The sequence below is a fragment of the Amphiprion ocellaris genome, chromosome 12 (genome assembly GCF_022539595.1).
Source record: "Amphiprion ocellaris isolate individual 3 ecotype Okinawa chromosome 12, ASM2253959v1, whole genome shotgun sequence".
Taxonomy (NCBI): Eukaryota; Metazoa; Chordata; class Actinopteri; family Pomacentridae; genus Amphiprion; species Amphiprion ocellaris.
In genome coordinates, this window is record NC_072777.1 from 22,638,344 (window position 1) to 22,651,593 (window position 13,250).

The 13,250-nt window shown below is 37.7% G+C and overlaps 1 protein-coding gene across 1 annotated transcript; it reads left to right on the forward strand.

Moving 5' to 3' along the window:
* On the forward strand, positions 1-12,519 carry ppil4 (peptidylprolyl isomerase (cyclophilin)-like 4). Its single transcript, XM_023292632.3, has 13 exons — positions 1-115; positions 395-462; positions 2,167-2,231; positions 2,313-2,430; positions 2,601-2,743; positions 2,926-3,022; positions 3,671-3,787; positions 3,873-3,997; positions 4,147-4,213; positions 6,281-6,392; positions 6,544-6,640; positions 6,831-6,963; positions 11,884-12,519. The coding sequence occupies exons 1-13, from the start codon at positions 46-48 to the stop codon at positions 12,088-12,090; spliced, it is 1,419 nt and encodes a 472-aa protein (XP_023148400.1). The 5' UTR covers positions 1-45; the 3' UTR covers positions 12,091-12,519.
* The last annotated feature ends 731 nt before the right edge of the window (positions 12,520-13,250 follow it).

The window sequence follows — 13,250 nt, forward strand, 5'->3', positions numbered from 1 at the left end:
GTGTTGAGCCACAAGCCGTCTTCTCGCGAGAGCAGGAACGTCAGGATGGCGGTGCTCCTTGAAACGACGCTGGGCGATATTGTAATTGATTTGTTTACAGATGAAAGGCCTAAAAGTAAGAAAATAAAGCATTTTGCACATAAGAGCAGCTAATTTTACTAACTGGTTGTTAGCTGAGTTAGCCGTTGGCGATCTGAGTTACAGAAAGAGTGGGTGCTAGCTAATGCAGTTAGCTTGTTTGGCTTCTGTTCATTTATTCAACATTAGCATGAAATGTAAACCGCACCAACAAAAGTAGAACAAAGCAACACACACCCACATCTTAACACTAACGTTAAAGATTTGCTAAATTTAATGACTGTTTGTATATTTTGAACTCTGCTTTTTTTTGCAGCTTGCCTAAACTTTCTGAAATTATGCAAGATAAAATACTACAACTACTGCCTCATCCACAATGTGCAGGTAAAACCAAACAGTTCCTTACATACATATGTAACGCAGGTATAAATTAATGTCATGTTTGTGCAAAATACAACTGCAACTAACAGTTATTTTGATTAATTATTTTCTCAATTTATTGAAAAGTTGTTGGATAGATAAAATGTCAGAAAACGGTGATACTGTCATTGTTGCCCAACATGACAAATGTCTTGACTTGTCCACAACCTTAAGATATTCAATTTTCTACCATAGATCAGTGGGGAAACCAGACAATATGTACATTTAAGAAGCTGGAATCAGAGAATTTTGACTTTTTTTCTTGTCAAAATAGTTGGTGATTAATTAATTTAATACCAGACAACCATTTAAATAGCCAATTAGTCATTGCAGCTTTACTTCAAATGTGGTACAAACTAAATTTGTCTCTCCCGATGAATGGGAATCAGAATCTGCTTTATTGGCCAGATAGGTACACAACATACAAGGAATTTGGTTTTGGCTGTTGGTGGCATTCTAGGAATAAGGAAAGAGAACAGCAAAAAAAACTATAGAAAGAAGAAGAGGAAAAAAATAGGAGTCATAAAAATAAATCTAACACAATATATACAGATATTTACAAAGCTAGAAAGGAATATATAAACACAGTAGTGCAAAATGATAATTGTCAGAGTGATGATACAGTGCAAAAAGTAATGTACATTTGTGCTATAAACAAAGATAATAAGTGTCCGCACAGGTATAATTATACCTATTAATTAATTATACCAACAGTTGGGGTTGACGTGTTTTTTTTTCATGACCAATACAAATGATCAAGTAATCAGAGAGACTGATAACTGGTATTTGGAAGCAATATGCAGTAAAAAGAATAAAATGTTGATGTCAGTGACACAAACTCTGTCCTAAAATTTTGTGGAAATGCCTTTGTTTATTTATGTTATTCTTTAACCTTTTTCCTTCAGGGTTGATTTGCTATTATTTGTGATGTGTAATCAATCAAATAGTGATTTGGACAGGACATTGCTTAAGACCACAGACAGATAACAGACAGGTGGTTTGCATCAGAGTTAAAGTAGCGCATTTTTCTATTATTATATTTTATTGGAAACTGGTTTAAGAAATACAGATAATGATAGTAGGAAATATGCTGAATATCTGAGCAGACAAACAGTCGATTGACCCCTAGTCAACATTACCCAAATACCTCTGTTGCAGACACAAACTATACACGGACACTAAACACAATTTGTTCTTTTGGTATTGTTTCTCTTTGTCACCAGACTTTCAGGAGCATACTGTCGTAGTAGTACTAAAACTGGGGATGTTTATGGACAAGTTAATGTGGCAGTGCTCAGGTTCGAATTCTCAATAATCATAACACTACTATTGTTCTCAGTAATTCCATGGAAGTATCACAAGGTTTACAACAAGTGCGAAACTGAATAACAGCATCAAAAATATCTAAGTTGTACGTACATATGGTATTTACACGCTTTGCACAAAGTTACTGCTTGGTTTTTCCTCTACCGTAGTTCATGCTGCCTAGATTGACTGTGAATGAGAGCTGGGGAATATTTCAATGTTGTTTGTTTAGTACTTTCCCTGATATTCATATTCTAACAAACAAATTTCCTGACCTAAATTCCAAAAATATAGCAATATTGTATATTTGAAGTGTTACGCTGTGTCCAGCATGCTGTAACAGTTTGTTTGTCTCCTGTTCAGAGAGACTTCATCATGCAGACTGGAGATCCCACTGGGACAGGCCGTGGCGGAGAATCTGTTTACAGGTCAGTCTTCTTTGTCGCAAATGTTCATTTTTACACAGCAAATTGAGCACAATTACATTTTTCCCTCCTATGTGTTATTAGCAAACTCTATGGGGACCAGGCCCGCTTTTTTGATGCAGAGAAAGCACCACGCATCAAACACAGGAAGAGGGGGACGGTGTCTATGGTGAACAATGGAAATGATCAACATGGTTCCCAGGTGAATAAGATTGACATTCAGAGTGTTGTTTGATCTGTGAAGCTGGAAAAGCTTCCAGACCAGAAAACACAGAAAATGCCTTCGTTCATTATGAAATCATGGCTGTAAACATACAGACATTTCTGCTTCTGTTGTTACATGATGTACTTTATTGGTTTTCTTCTGCCTAGTTCCTTATTACAACTGGAGAGAACCTGGACTATCTGGATGGAGTTCATACTGTGTTTGGGGAAGTGACAGAAGGCATGGACATCTTGACCAAAATCAATGAGGCCTTTGTTGACAAGGATTTTGTCCCATTTCAGGATATCAGGTGAGTCAGGAAAAAATGTATATGTAGCATATAACACTTGTGGTTTGACTCTAACTGGACAGATGATACTAAAAATTAAACACAGTGTCTTCATTTAAGGTTGCATTTATTATCACTTTCCAGCAAAATGTTAGAGCAAATAGTATCACAATCATGATAAGACAAAGTCTTTTTTGCTGCAGGATAAATCACACCGTTATACTGGACGACCCGTTTGATGACCCTCCTGACCTGCCGGTTCCTGATCGATCACCTGAGCCCACCAAAGAGCAGCTAGATGTGAGTACGATACCACTGTGTCATAGAAACACAGTTCCAAAAAACAGTGATTGCTTCTTTGAACCCTAAAACCTACAGAACGATGTGAAAAGCATGTTATATTTTTTTTAAAATGTCACTAAAGTTACCCCATTTATTAGTGAGAAACTGTAAAAACAGAAAGAATTGTAAGATTTTCAACTCTGCAACAGTGCATTAGCTAATCATGTGTGATGTGCCTGTCTGTAGGAAAAATTATCCAAGTCTAAACTTAGAATTGTGACATTTCGTCAAATTCACTGTCATGTGACTACAATCCAGTTAATTTTTTTTGACTGAACCGCACTGAACTGCAGGTTGTTTACACAAAGCGGATATGAGACAAGTTTTGAAACAAATTAAAAACCTAAGTTGGTAAATATCTGTAGTATGTAGAGCTGCAATGTTGTTTCCTGTATTGCTAACACCTGTGGGCAGTTGAAAAACTGTTCTACATGCTGAGTCCAGGTTCTTTCAATGTTTGTAAAAGAAACTATTATTCAAAACAAGATAGTACAGATAAAGCACATTTTATCTACAGAAATGAAGATGGAAAAATTGCTTTAGCAAAATGTAAATACAGTATGTACTGCCAAAATAACCCCAGATGTTTCTGCCTTGGGTTTGCAGAGTGGCCGTATTGGAGCAGATGAAGTGATCGATGATACAGAGGGGAAAGGAGCCGAGGAACTAGAAGAGAGGCTGAAGGAGAAAGAGGCTAAGACTCAGGCCATCCTGCTGGAGATGGTGAGACAAAGAAACTCTGCTCTCAGTCTTCTGCTGAAGATACCGAAGCTTCAGTCCTACACTCCCCTGTTGTTCCTGCTTTCAGGTGGGTGATCTCCCCGACGCAGATGTGAAGCCTCCAGACAACGTGCTGTTTGTGTGCAAACTGAACCCAGTGACCACAGATGAAGACCTGGAAATCATCTTCTCCCGCTTTGGGTCCATTAAAAGGTGACGCTGACCTTTAAGCCCACCAAAATATTTGTTGTTTAGTTGTTTAGAAATGATTTGTACCTGTGGAAATTTTACATGGTCTGACATTTTGCTTTACGTTACCTTTTGACCTCACTGCAAAGGTATATTTCTTGTGTTTTGTGTAGCTGTGAGATCATCCGAGACTGGAAAAGTGGAGATTCCCTCTGTTACGCTTTTATCGAGTTTGAAAAGGTGAGCATCTTATGTGTGTAATCATACCTACTTTTCAACCAATTAATTTGGTCATGAAGGAAAGAAATTCTGTAAGTTCTCTGTATATGAACTAAGTCAGCCACCGTGTACTAACTACACTTCATCTGCTGCCCGTATTAGCCTAAATAAATTACAAATAATCATAAAAATGTACAGTTTGCAGCATATTAAATTATTTTAACACGGTTAAAATAGAACTGTATCAGCTGGTGATGAATACAACACAGACGAAAGTAGCACCTGCAATTGTTCAACCAGTGGGAAAGTCGGATGAGAGCAAATCGACCAACCAAGGAACCAGTCAACCCGTTTTTTATTTGCATAACCTTAGAATTGGATCAACAAATAAATGATTTAAGGTACAGGTAGACTGAACATAAATAAATCCAGTGACATGTCCATGATGTATGGAATATCCAATGTCCCGATATAAGGGAGGTGGATCACAAGCAGATTTTTTACAAATCTATAAGAGTTTACAGTTTAAAGAAGTAGTTCAGCATTTTGGGAAACATGCTTGTTTTCTTTAATTATCACAATACATTTTATTTCTAGAGTGACTTTCCAGCCTCTGAGACACTTCAGATAAGTTAAAATGATCCTAAACATACTAAAAGTAGCAGAATTTTGAGAGGTCTGATTTTTGGTGACACAACTAGTATATCTTTAGCAGCACCTCGATATCTCACTGTCTTTTGTGTGATGCATTTGAGTGTTTTTTGTCTTGATGAGGAAGTATGACACAGTACCAAACTTATCAGTATTTTACATTCATATATTACAATACGGTATATCTGGTGAAAGTCACAAATGAAATGGAAAACCCCTCTCAGGAAATGAATTATGAAAATCTGTCATAAAGTCAAGTTGTTCTTGTAAGGATGTGTTCATTATATGTTTACGAGTTGTTGGACTCATAATAGAGAAGTGAAAGTTAGATAAATATATTGTATAATACTATATTTACCATTGGCCTAGTATATTATTGACTTGTCGTTCATCATGGAAACTTGGACGTCGTGGAATTTGCCCCGTTTTATGACTGATAATTACCATCTCCACCTCCTCAAGGTAACTTCCCTGTGTTAAACTTATAAATTGACACACGTGAAATAATGAGGAACACTGAACGCACTACAATATTTTTCAGTGACTTTGGTGAATCCTCCACAGATAGTGTTTTTTAGGGAGGAAATGTGGCGATGTTCTACTTTTCCACTTTTCTTGAACACCTTAATTGACTGAAGAGAAATGGGAAAAAAACAGTTTTGACAAGTGCAGTGAATAATTACACCATTAGAGGGCGCTGGGTGGTTTGTTGTAGATAAAATGGGTTTTTCCTTAGACTCCTGCCAGTGTCATCCAGTAATAAAACACAGTGATTTGATGTAATTTCACTAGTTGTTGTTGTATATGAGCCAAAAGTGATGCCGGCATGAACATGAAGGATAAGTGGCAATTAGGAGGTATAAATTTCACTCGCCTATGGAGAGGTCTTGTATTGACTGATATGTAAAATGCAGTTTTTTGAGTCTAGTTTTGCACAGAAGACAGTCACATTGTCAGTCTTTATGAAGAGGCTGCCCTCCCCCTTCGGTATGTTGAAAATATGAGCATGTGTTTGAAACAGCGGTTTGGCACTTCACTTTAAACATCTCCTCTGTAAACACTTCTGATGAAGACCTTGATTGTCCTCAGGTATCTGATGACAGACACAAAATGAAGGACAATTTTGGAAACAGTTCAGTCTGTCATTCTACACCCTGCAGTGAGATTAGAAAAACATCAGAATGGGCCAACTTTTATGTAGAGTTCTTTTGTATTGTTTGTCTGCTTCTTGAGTGTGGAATTTGCAAAGAAACTCTCAAGGAGAAAGTTGGAGGAATTTCCATTAAAAGTTCAAATTTGATGCAAATTGACATTTTTGTTAAACATAAAGGACATATTGTAATCACAGTTGCAGTTGAAGTTGATTAATAGATTGTCAATCACTTTTTCTTCTAGTTCAACTTTTCTTCCCTCTGTTTATGTCCTTTGTCTCTCCAGCAAGAAGACTGTGAAAAGGCCTACTTCAAAATGGACAATGTGCTCATCGATGATCGTCGCATTCATGTAGACTTCAGCCAGTCGGTTGCAAAGATCAAATGGAAAGGGAAAGGTACTAAGGCTGAAACCTCAGTGGTTTGTGTGTTTTGAATGTTTCTATTTATGTTCTTTGAAGTGAACACCGAGGGGGAGCTAGTTTCTGCATTCATTGTTGAGTTATCACCAGGTTTTATAAGCAGTGATTGAGTTTCTCCGTGTCCAAGGTGGGAAATACACTAAAGATGACTTCAAAGCCTACGAGAAGGACGTGGAGAACCGATCCAAACTGGCTCTCAAGGATCAAGTGAAGCCCAAACAAGAGTATCCTTGTGATGTTAATAAGCCGGGATTGAATTTCCCAGTTTTTCCGCTTTGTGTCATAACACAGGATCCTACAGCATGCAGCCGTACATACCGGTTACCTTGTACTTTTTTGGCAGTTTGGTTTGGCAGACCTCCTCAGCTTTGACTTTCTCACCTTCCTGGAAGATTTCCATAACTTTCCCAAAAGTTCCAAGTACGACCTGCTAATCGATGAGGAAGAGGAGGCGACGAGTCACCGGCATTCTGAGAAGAAACACAAGGAGAAGAAGCATCACCATCATTCAGATGACGAGAACAGCAGGAAGTCCAAGAAGCACAAGGTACCTTCAGTCTGCAGCATCTACTGCACATTTCAGTCACTTAGCCAACACTGTTTTCTAACATCGGTTCTCCCCATGATAAAATAAGGAGCATAGAATGAATTATTGGGCTTTTTGTGACCCTGCATTTTTATTTCTGCAATAATTTACTGCAATAGCCTTGTATTATCTCGAAGCTACAGGTACAAATGCGTTCATACTGTTAACAGGACAATGAGAACTTTGTGTTTGTATAATGCTATCCACACTAGTAGAATTTTATTGATATAGCCCTAGTCATCCATCAAATGCAACCTTAAGCTAAACAAAAATATAGAGTATGAGTTTGAAGAGAAATAAAGTAGGAAATATAAAGAATAATAATAAAAAGAACCCATAAGAAATGAAAATAAACCTGCATATCAAAATACAACACACAAGATAAAAGCCAAGTTGAAATAGGTGAGTTTTAAGTTTTATTTTGAAGATTTCCACACTCTGCCCATCTCAAATCGCATGACCTTAACTCTGGGCTGTGCTCAGATCTGAATGTTCCAAACCAGTAGTGAGCCACCTCTTTAAACTTTGAATATTTGACTTTTTGCAGAGGGGGACACACAATGTTCTCCTGGAACAGCTTACATAGCTCAGGTGTTAGCCACAAGTTAATGCACGTGTTGTAGTATAATGTGATGCCAGGTATTACAGTCCCACACACATGGAGAAATAAGAAGTTTAGGCCCAAGTTCTAGTTAATTTACAGCAGTGGAGCAGCGTCACATGCATAAATATTTGTTGAAATGTCTGCTTGATGTAAATTTATGCTTTCCGAGTCTCTGAGAAAATGTTGTTGCAGTTTTAACATGAAAAATGGAGACACTGTGTTAATACTTAATAATCAATATTCACAATATTTCAGCTCTTTCTTTATTCTACCCAGCTGATTCATGAACTTCTCAATCACATATCAAAGGTGACACCTGTGGAGGAGCAGTATTTCATATTTAGGGCTTTTCCTGTGTGATGAAACACCTGAGCACCTCAGGAAATAAAGATACAAAATTTCAACTAAAACAAACTACAGCAAGGACTCAAATAACACCAGAACCTGTTTATATTTGCTTGGCTATAAATTCATAGTTCTAATGTTTAATATGGGATTAAACTGACGTGCCATGAGTAGTTAAAGCGTGTTTAGCAAAGATACCGTTTCTGTGTGTTTGTGGTTTTGTAAACAACCGGGTTACTGTCAGTCAGACACACAAGAGCCTTCTTACAAGAAGCAGGTTTACTGATGTATTTGCATTATTATTGGGTAACTCCAGGAAAAGTGACAAAGCAGTTTCAGATTACTGTGCAAACCTGATACTTTGAACAGGCCTTTACATGCTCAGATGTTCACAAACACACAAGCTTCACCAGGCTGTGTGCCAATTTCATTTTCCCGGACAAGATAAGGAAAAAGCTCTGAATTACTGGAATGGGGAAAAAAACAAAGGTTTCACTTTGAATATCATAGTCTGAACATGATTTTCTGATTAACTATTTTTGCATTGGTGTGACAATTTTGCTGTAAAGAGGCAGTCAATGTTGGAATATTTTTGTCACAACAGTTATATAGTAGAAAATGTGATATCATAGCAGCTGTAATGTAGAAATTCACCCAGTGAACCCCAAAACCAGTCGATGGGCCTAAAAGCCCACATTTCTGTTTAGCTTCTCAGTTGCAACATGGGGCAACTGAGAAGCCACAAGTGATTCTACTGCCATCAACAATCATGTGTCAAATATTCGGCTGAACTGCAGAAACTGGAAACAAATATGGAAGCAAATTAAAAATATATGTGTATTTGTGTAGAATCACTACTTTTTTGAAGTATACATACAACAGTGGACACTTAGAAAAGTGCTGGACTGGTTGATTCCATGTTTTTCAAATTTTTGTAGACAAAATAATCAAATAATTTCAATTTCCGGTATTTCTTTTTTTATGATTGATGACATTTTGTTGAAAATTTATCTTATGCACGGCACGAAAGACATTTCTGAGCTGTCTTTGTTTCAACTCATGGTTGTGCTGTTTCCATAGAGGAACTTTATATCGCAGAGAAAAATGAGCCCACAGTGAGTAAAAATGTAACGAGAGCAAAAAAAAAAAAAAAAAAAGCCCCACAAACTGCTTGGGGTTCAACCCTTTAAACCATCAAGTATGTGTAATAGCAACATGTACAACACCTTCAAGGAGGTGGGTAACCTGGGCCAAAGTTTGTCAGCCTGTACCAAGATCTAATTGATTATGTAAAGAATACGATTATTTACATAAAAAGCACTCAGGAAAGATCAGAGAGTGCTGAAGCAGTTTTACAGTTGCGGATTTTCTGCAGCAGCTCTGCCAGAGATGCTAAATTCTGTCTGGGACACTCCAGCTACATGTAAAAACTGAGTCTACACAGCAAAAAACAAGAAGCAGATATTTGAAAGTCAAAATGTTACAGCTGTCATGTTCAAACAGGCCTTATTTCCTCTATTTCCTCCTATTATTACCGTCAGTGGTGGCTTGCTGCCACTTTATTACCGTACGTGCGTTGATTTTACGGCACCTGCATTTGTATTGTAAGAGATTACCTGGCTGGCGGCCTAATGTGGTTTGATATTGATCTAAGTTGTTTACGCTGACCTTTGATATTTAGGGTTTCCTTATTGTCATTAAAAAGTATCTGTCATTCTGTCATGACTTGCACACAGAGAACAATCTGTTAAAGAAGAGATAAAAGAAGGTGTGTTTACAAATGTGCCGCAAGCTATTTCAAATGTAGCTCAGAGTGCTGATGGATGGCTACATCTGCAGGAAGTTCTGTTTTTAAAGAAAATATTACTTTAAAATTGAGATAAATAAAAATAAACCACTTTTTTTTGGACCACAGAGTTGTGTGTCATAATTTTGTAAACTATTGACAAAAATACAGAGATGTGATCACTTGATTTTAAATGATTCAATAAATGCATTGCAGAGCTGCAGATGGACGACAAAAAACCAAATGTTTCAGTAAAGTGTTGGGCCAGAACTTGCTGCCACAACAGCTTCAGTGTGCTTTGGTATTTGTTCTACAAGTCTGGCGCTCCACTGGAGGGATGAACACCATTCTTAAAGCATGCCCCCTCATCTGGTGTTTTGATGACGGTGATGGAAAGCACTATTTTACAAACTGGGCCTAAATCTCCTGTGAGTGTTGAAGATCTGGTGATTGTGACGACCATAGAATCTGATCCACATCGTTTTCATACTCATAAACCATTCAGTGACATCTCGTAGGAGCATTATCATCCCGAAAGAGACCACTCATTGGGATAAAAATGTTTTATCAGGATAAAGGTGGTCACTCAGAGCAGCTTTACACTGATTTTCAGTGACATTTCCCTCTAAATGGACAAGTAAACTCAAATCAAGCCAGCAAAAACACCCCCAAAGCATAACTGAGCCACTAGAACTCCACTCTGTAGGAAACAATCCAGGCCTCATCTTCTCTTGTATGCCACACATGCACATGTGCTGTGTTAAGATATGTACCAATCAGGCATTACATTAAGACCGCCTGCCTAATGCTGTGTTGGTCCCCCTTATGTGGTCAAAAATGCTCTGTAACATTAGGTATGGATGAGAGGACCACTCAGGGTGTCCTAAGGGGTCTGGCACCAGGACGTTGGCAGTGGATCCTTTGGGTACTCTGGGTTGTGCAGCAGGGCCCCTAAGAATTAAACTTGTTCCACTGCATCCTGTGAGGGTTTTCACAAACCAAAGGCCAAAAATGAATCATTCATTTTTGGCCTTTTGTTTGTGAAAACAAAATAATTCATGTTGTCACTTTTTCAGCCAGACACCATTAACACAACAATATCCATGTGTTAGAGAAGCAAACGCAGTGCAGCAGTCCTTTCTAGGTAGTCAGTGTACATGCATGTGTGTATATATATATATATATATATATATATATATAATATATCTGCGGTAACCAGATTCTGCACTGCACAGCACAAACGAAAAGCCACAAGTGACTCGGCTACAGTCAACAGTCATATGACAAAAAATTTACAGACTATCCAGTAGAATTGCAGGCTGTGTTTATACAGAGCAGATAAGACACAACTACAAGACATTTGTTCTGCTCCTAGCCATATTTGTGCTATTTTCATAAAGGTGCAGAATTTTATATTGCAATGAAAAATGAGCCCACAGTGAGTAAAAATGTGACAAAGCCTATAATGTACTTGGGATTGAGAGTTTTTAGCATTTGGACTTGCAAACATTTGATCTCAAGGAACACAAATATCTTCAGTCACTTTTTTTGGGGGGGTTAATCGACAGTATTTCTTGGTAGCACTTTATGATTGAAAAATCAAAGTCAGATCTGTTGATAACAATCAAATAAAAGTCTTCACGAGGTGAGTAGTTAGTCCCAGAGGTGAGTCAAACCTTGTACTCAGGATGAATAAGCTCTCAACACAATGGCTCTTTTTAGGCTATTACAAGACTGTAGAATTACCTTGATTTGTCTGTCATCAGTAAACCTAACCACACCCACATACACACATCCATAATCCTTTGATTAAACACGTCATGCTTTAGAAAGAGTTGCCACATAATGTTGTACGTTTCCCAAAAACACACTGATTGTTTTCTTTTTAGGTTCAGATAAATGGAGCCTGGAATATGAGATGACCCTGACTTTATCCAACACAGTTTCCAGGAAAAAATAATTGTTTCATACTTGAGAAAATGTGGTTGTAATTGAAACAAATCAAATACAAACAAACCGAAATACAAAATTATCCTTCATGAAAACCACAAGAGAGACGAAAAAATCTTTGAAAACAACCTCATGCACGTAACTTTTTGATCTTTTGTCCTAACTATGTTTTTCCCTTCTTGTCCCACATTTCCAGGAGAGTGATGAGAGCCGGCGTGACAGGAAAACCGTCCGTCAACGCTCTCGATCGCGATCCAGGTCCAGAGACCGAGACCACAAACACAGCAAGTTGCGGATGAAACATGGGAAAGAAGGTCGAGATAAAGGCCACAGCCACAGAGACCGGAGTCGCAGTCGCTCGCCCAAGAAGTCCAAGGATAAAGACAGGAGTAGATACAGATGAGGCAGGATAAAAGGAAAGATGCTTCACCTTAATCTTATTGAGTATTTTTGTGGCACAGCTCCTGCATGTGATGTTTATCAGCTTAAACTTCCCTTAAAATCACTTACTTTGACTTCTAGAAATAACAGCTTCGTGTCACATTGTCTCAATCAACAAAATCAAATGGAAAGACATTGTTTTTTTTTTACATAAACATTAAAAGAAATCACCATAATGTGGTCGTATCAGTTCATCAGTTTCAACATTTCATTTGAATACCATGACAGACTTCCCCGTCTCGGTGTCGTCTACTTCCTCACCACCGTCCTCTTCCTCTTACACGCTGCCTGATTTAGAATAAATGTGGTAGATGATGAATATCCCCCCTTTAACTTTTTGACTTGTGGGATTTTTGTTTTTTACATCTAATAAATGTCGGCGTGGAAAATCGCTGTCGAGTGTCTCCACTGTGCTGAGGGAATTCACTGGTGTCTCCCTCCACCCACCTCATCGAGCCGAGGTGATGCACCGACTCGAAATGTCACTTCACAACCTCAGAGCAGATGTCTCTGCCTGCAAGTTCAGGGTAAATTTAGAGGAAACTTTAGATGTAAGATAAGGAGAAAGCATTATTATATTGTAGCGTATTAACAATTAATTAAGCACTTTGTAGTAGAAATACTGTCTAAAATTAGGCTTTGTCAGCTGTTAAAACTAGAGTCTGACTGATGCTTAATACTTAATGTTTGGGGCCGATGTAGAAAATTGCAATATCAATATAATTACTGAAATTCTTTATATACAGTGCTGAACAAATTTATTAGACCACCCATCATAAAAAAACGACAAAACACAAATCTTTTAGAAATCTGTCAAAAACTTGTTTCAAACTAGAAATTGTATTGTTATTTATTAGGCAAATAACAAACTGGAACAACTAAACGGTCTGTATTCAAATATATTAACCAAAAATCTTAATATTTTGTTTGACCTCCTTTGGCCCTGATACCAACTTGCGTTCTTGCTAGCATTGCTTTTGTGTACTTTTTGGTGTCTTTTGTGTTACTGAGTTCCAAGTAGTTTCTGGAACTCTCTGAGAGGTCAAAAATTAATCAAGAATAACATACAACCACTAAAACTAATCTTTCTGATCGGGAATGCAAGCAATAACTGTAATTTGG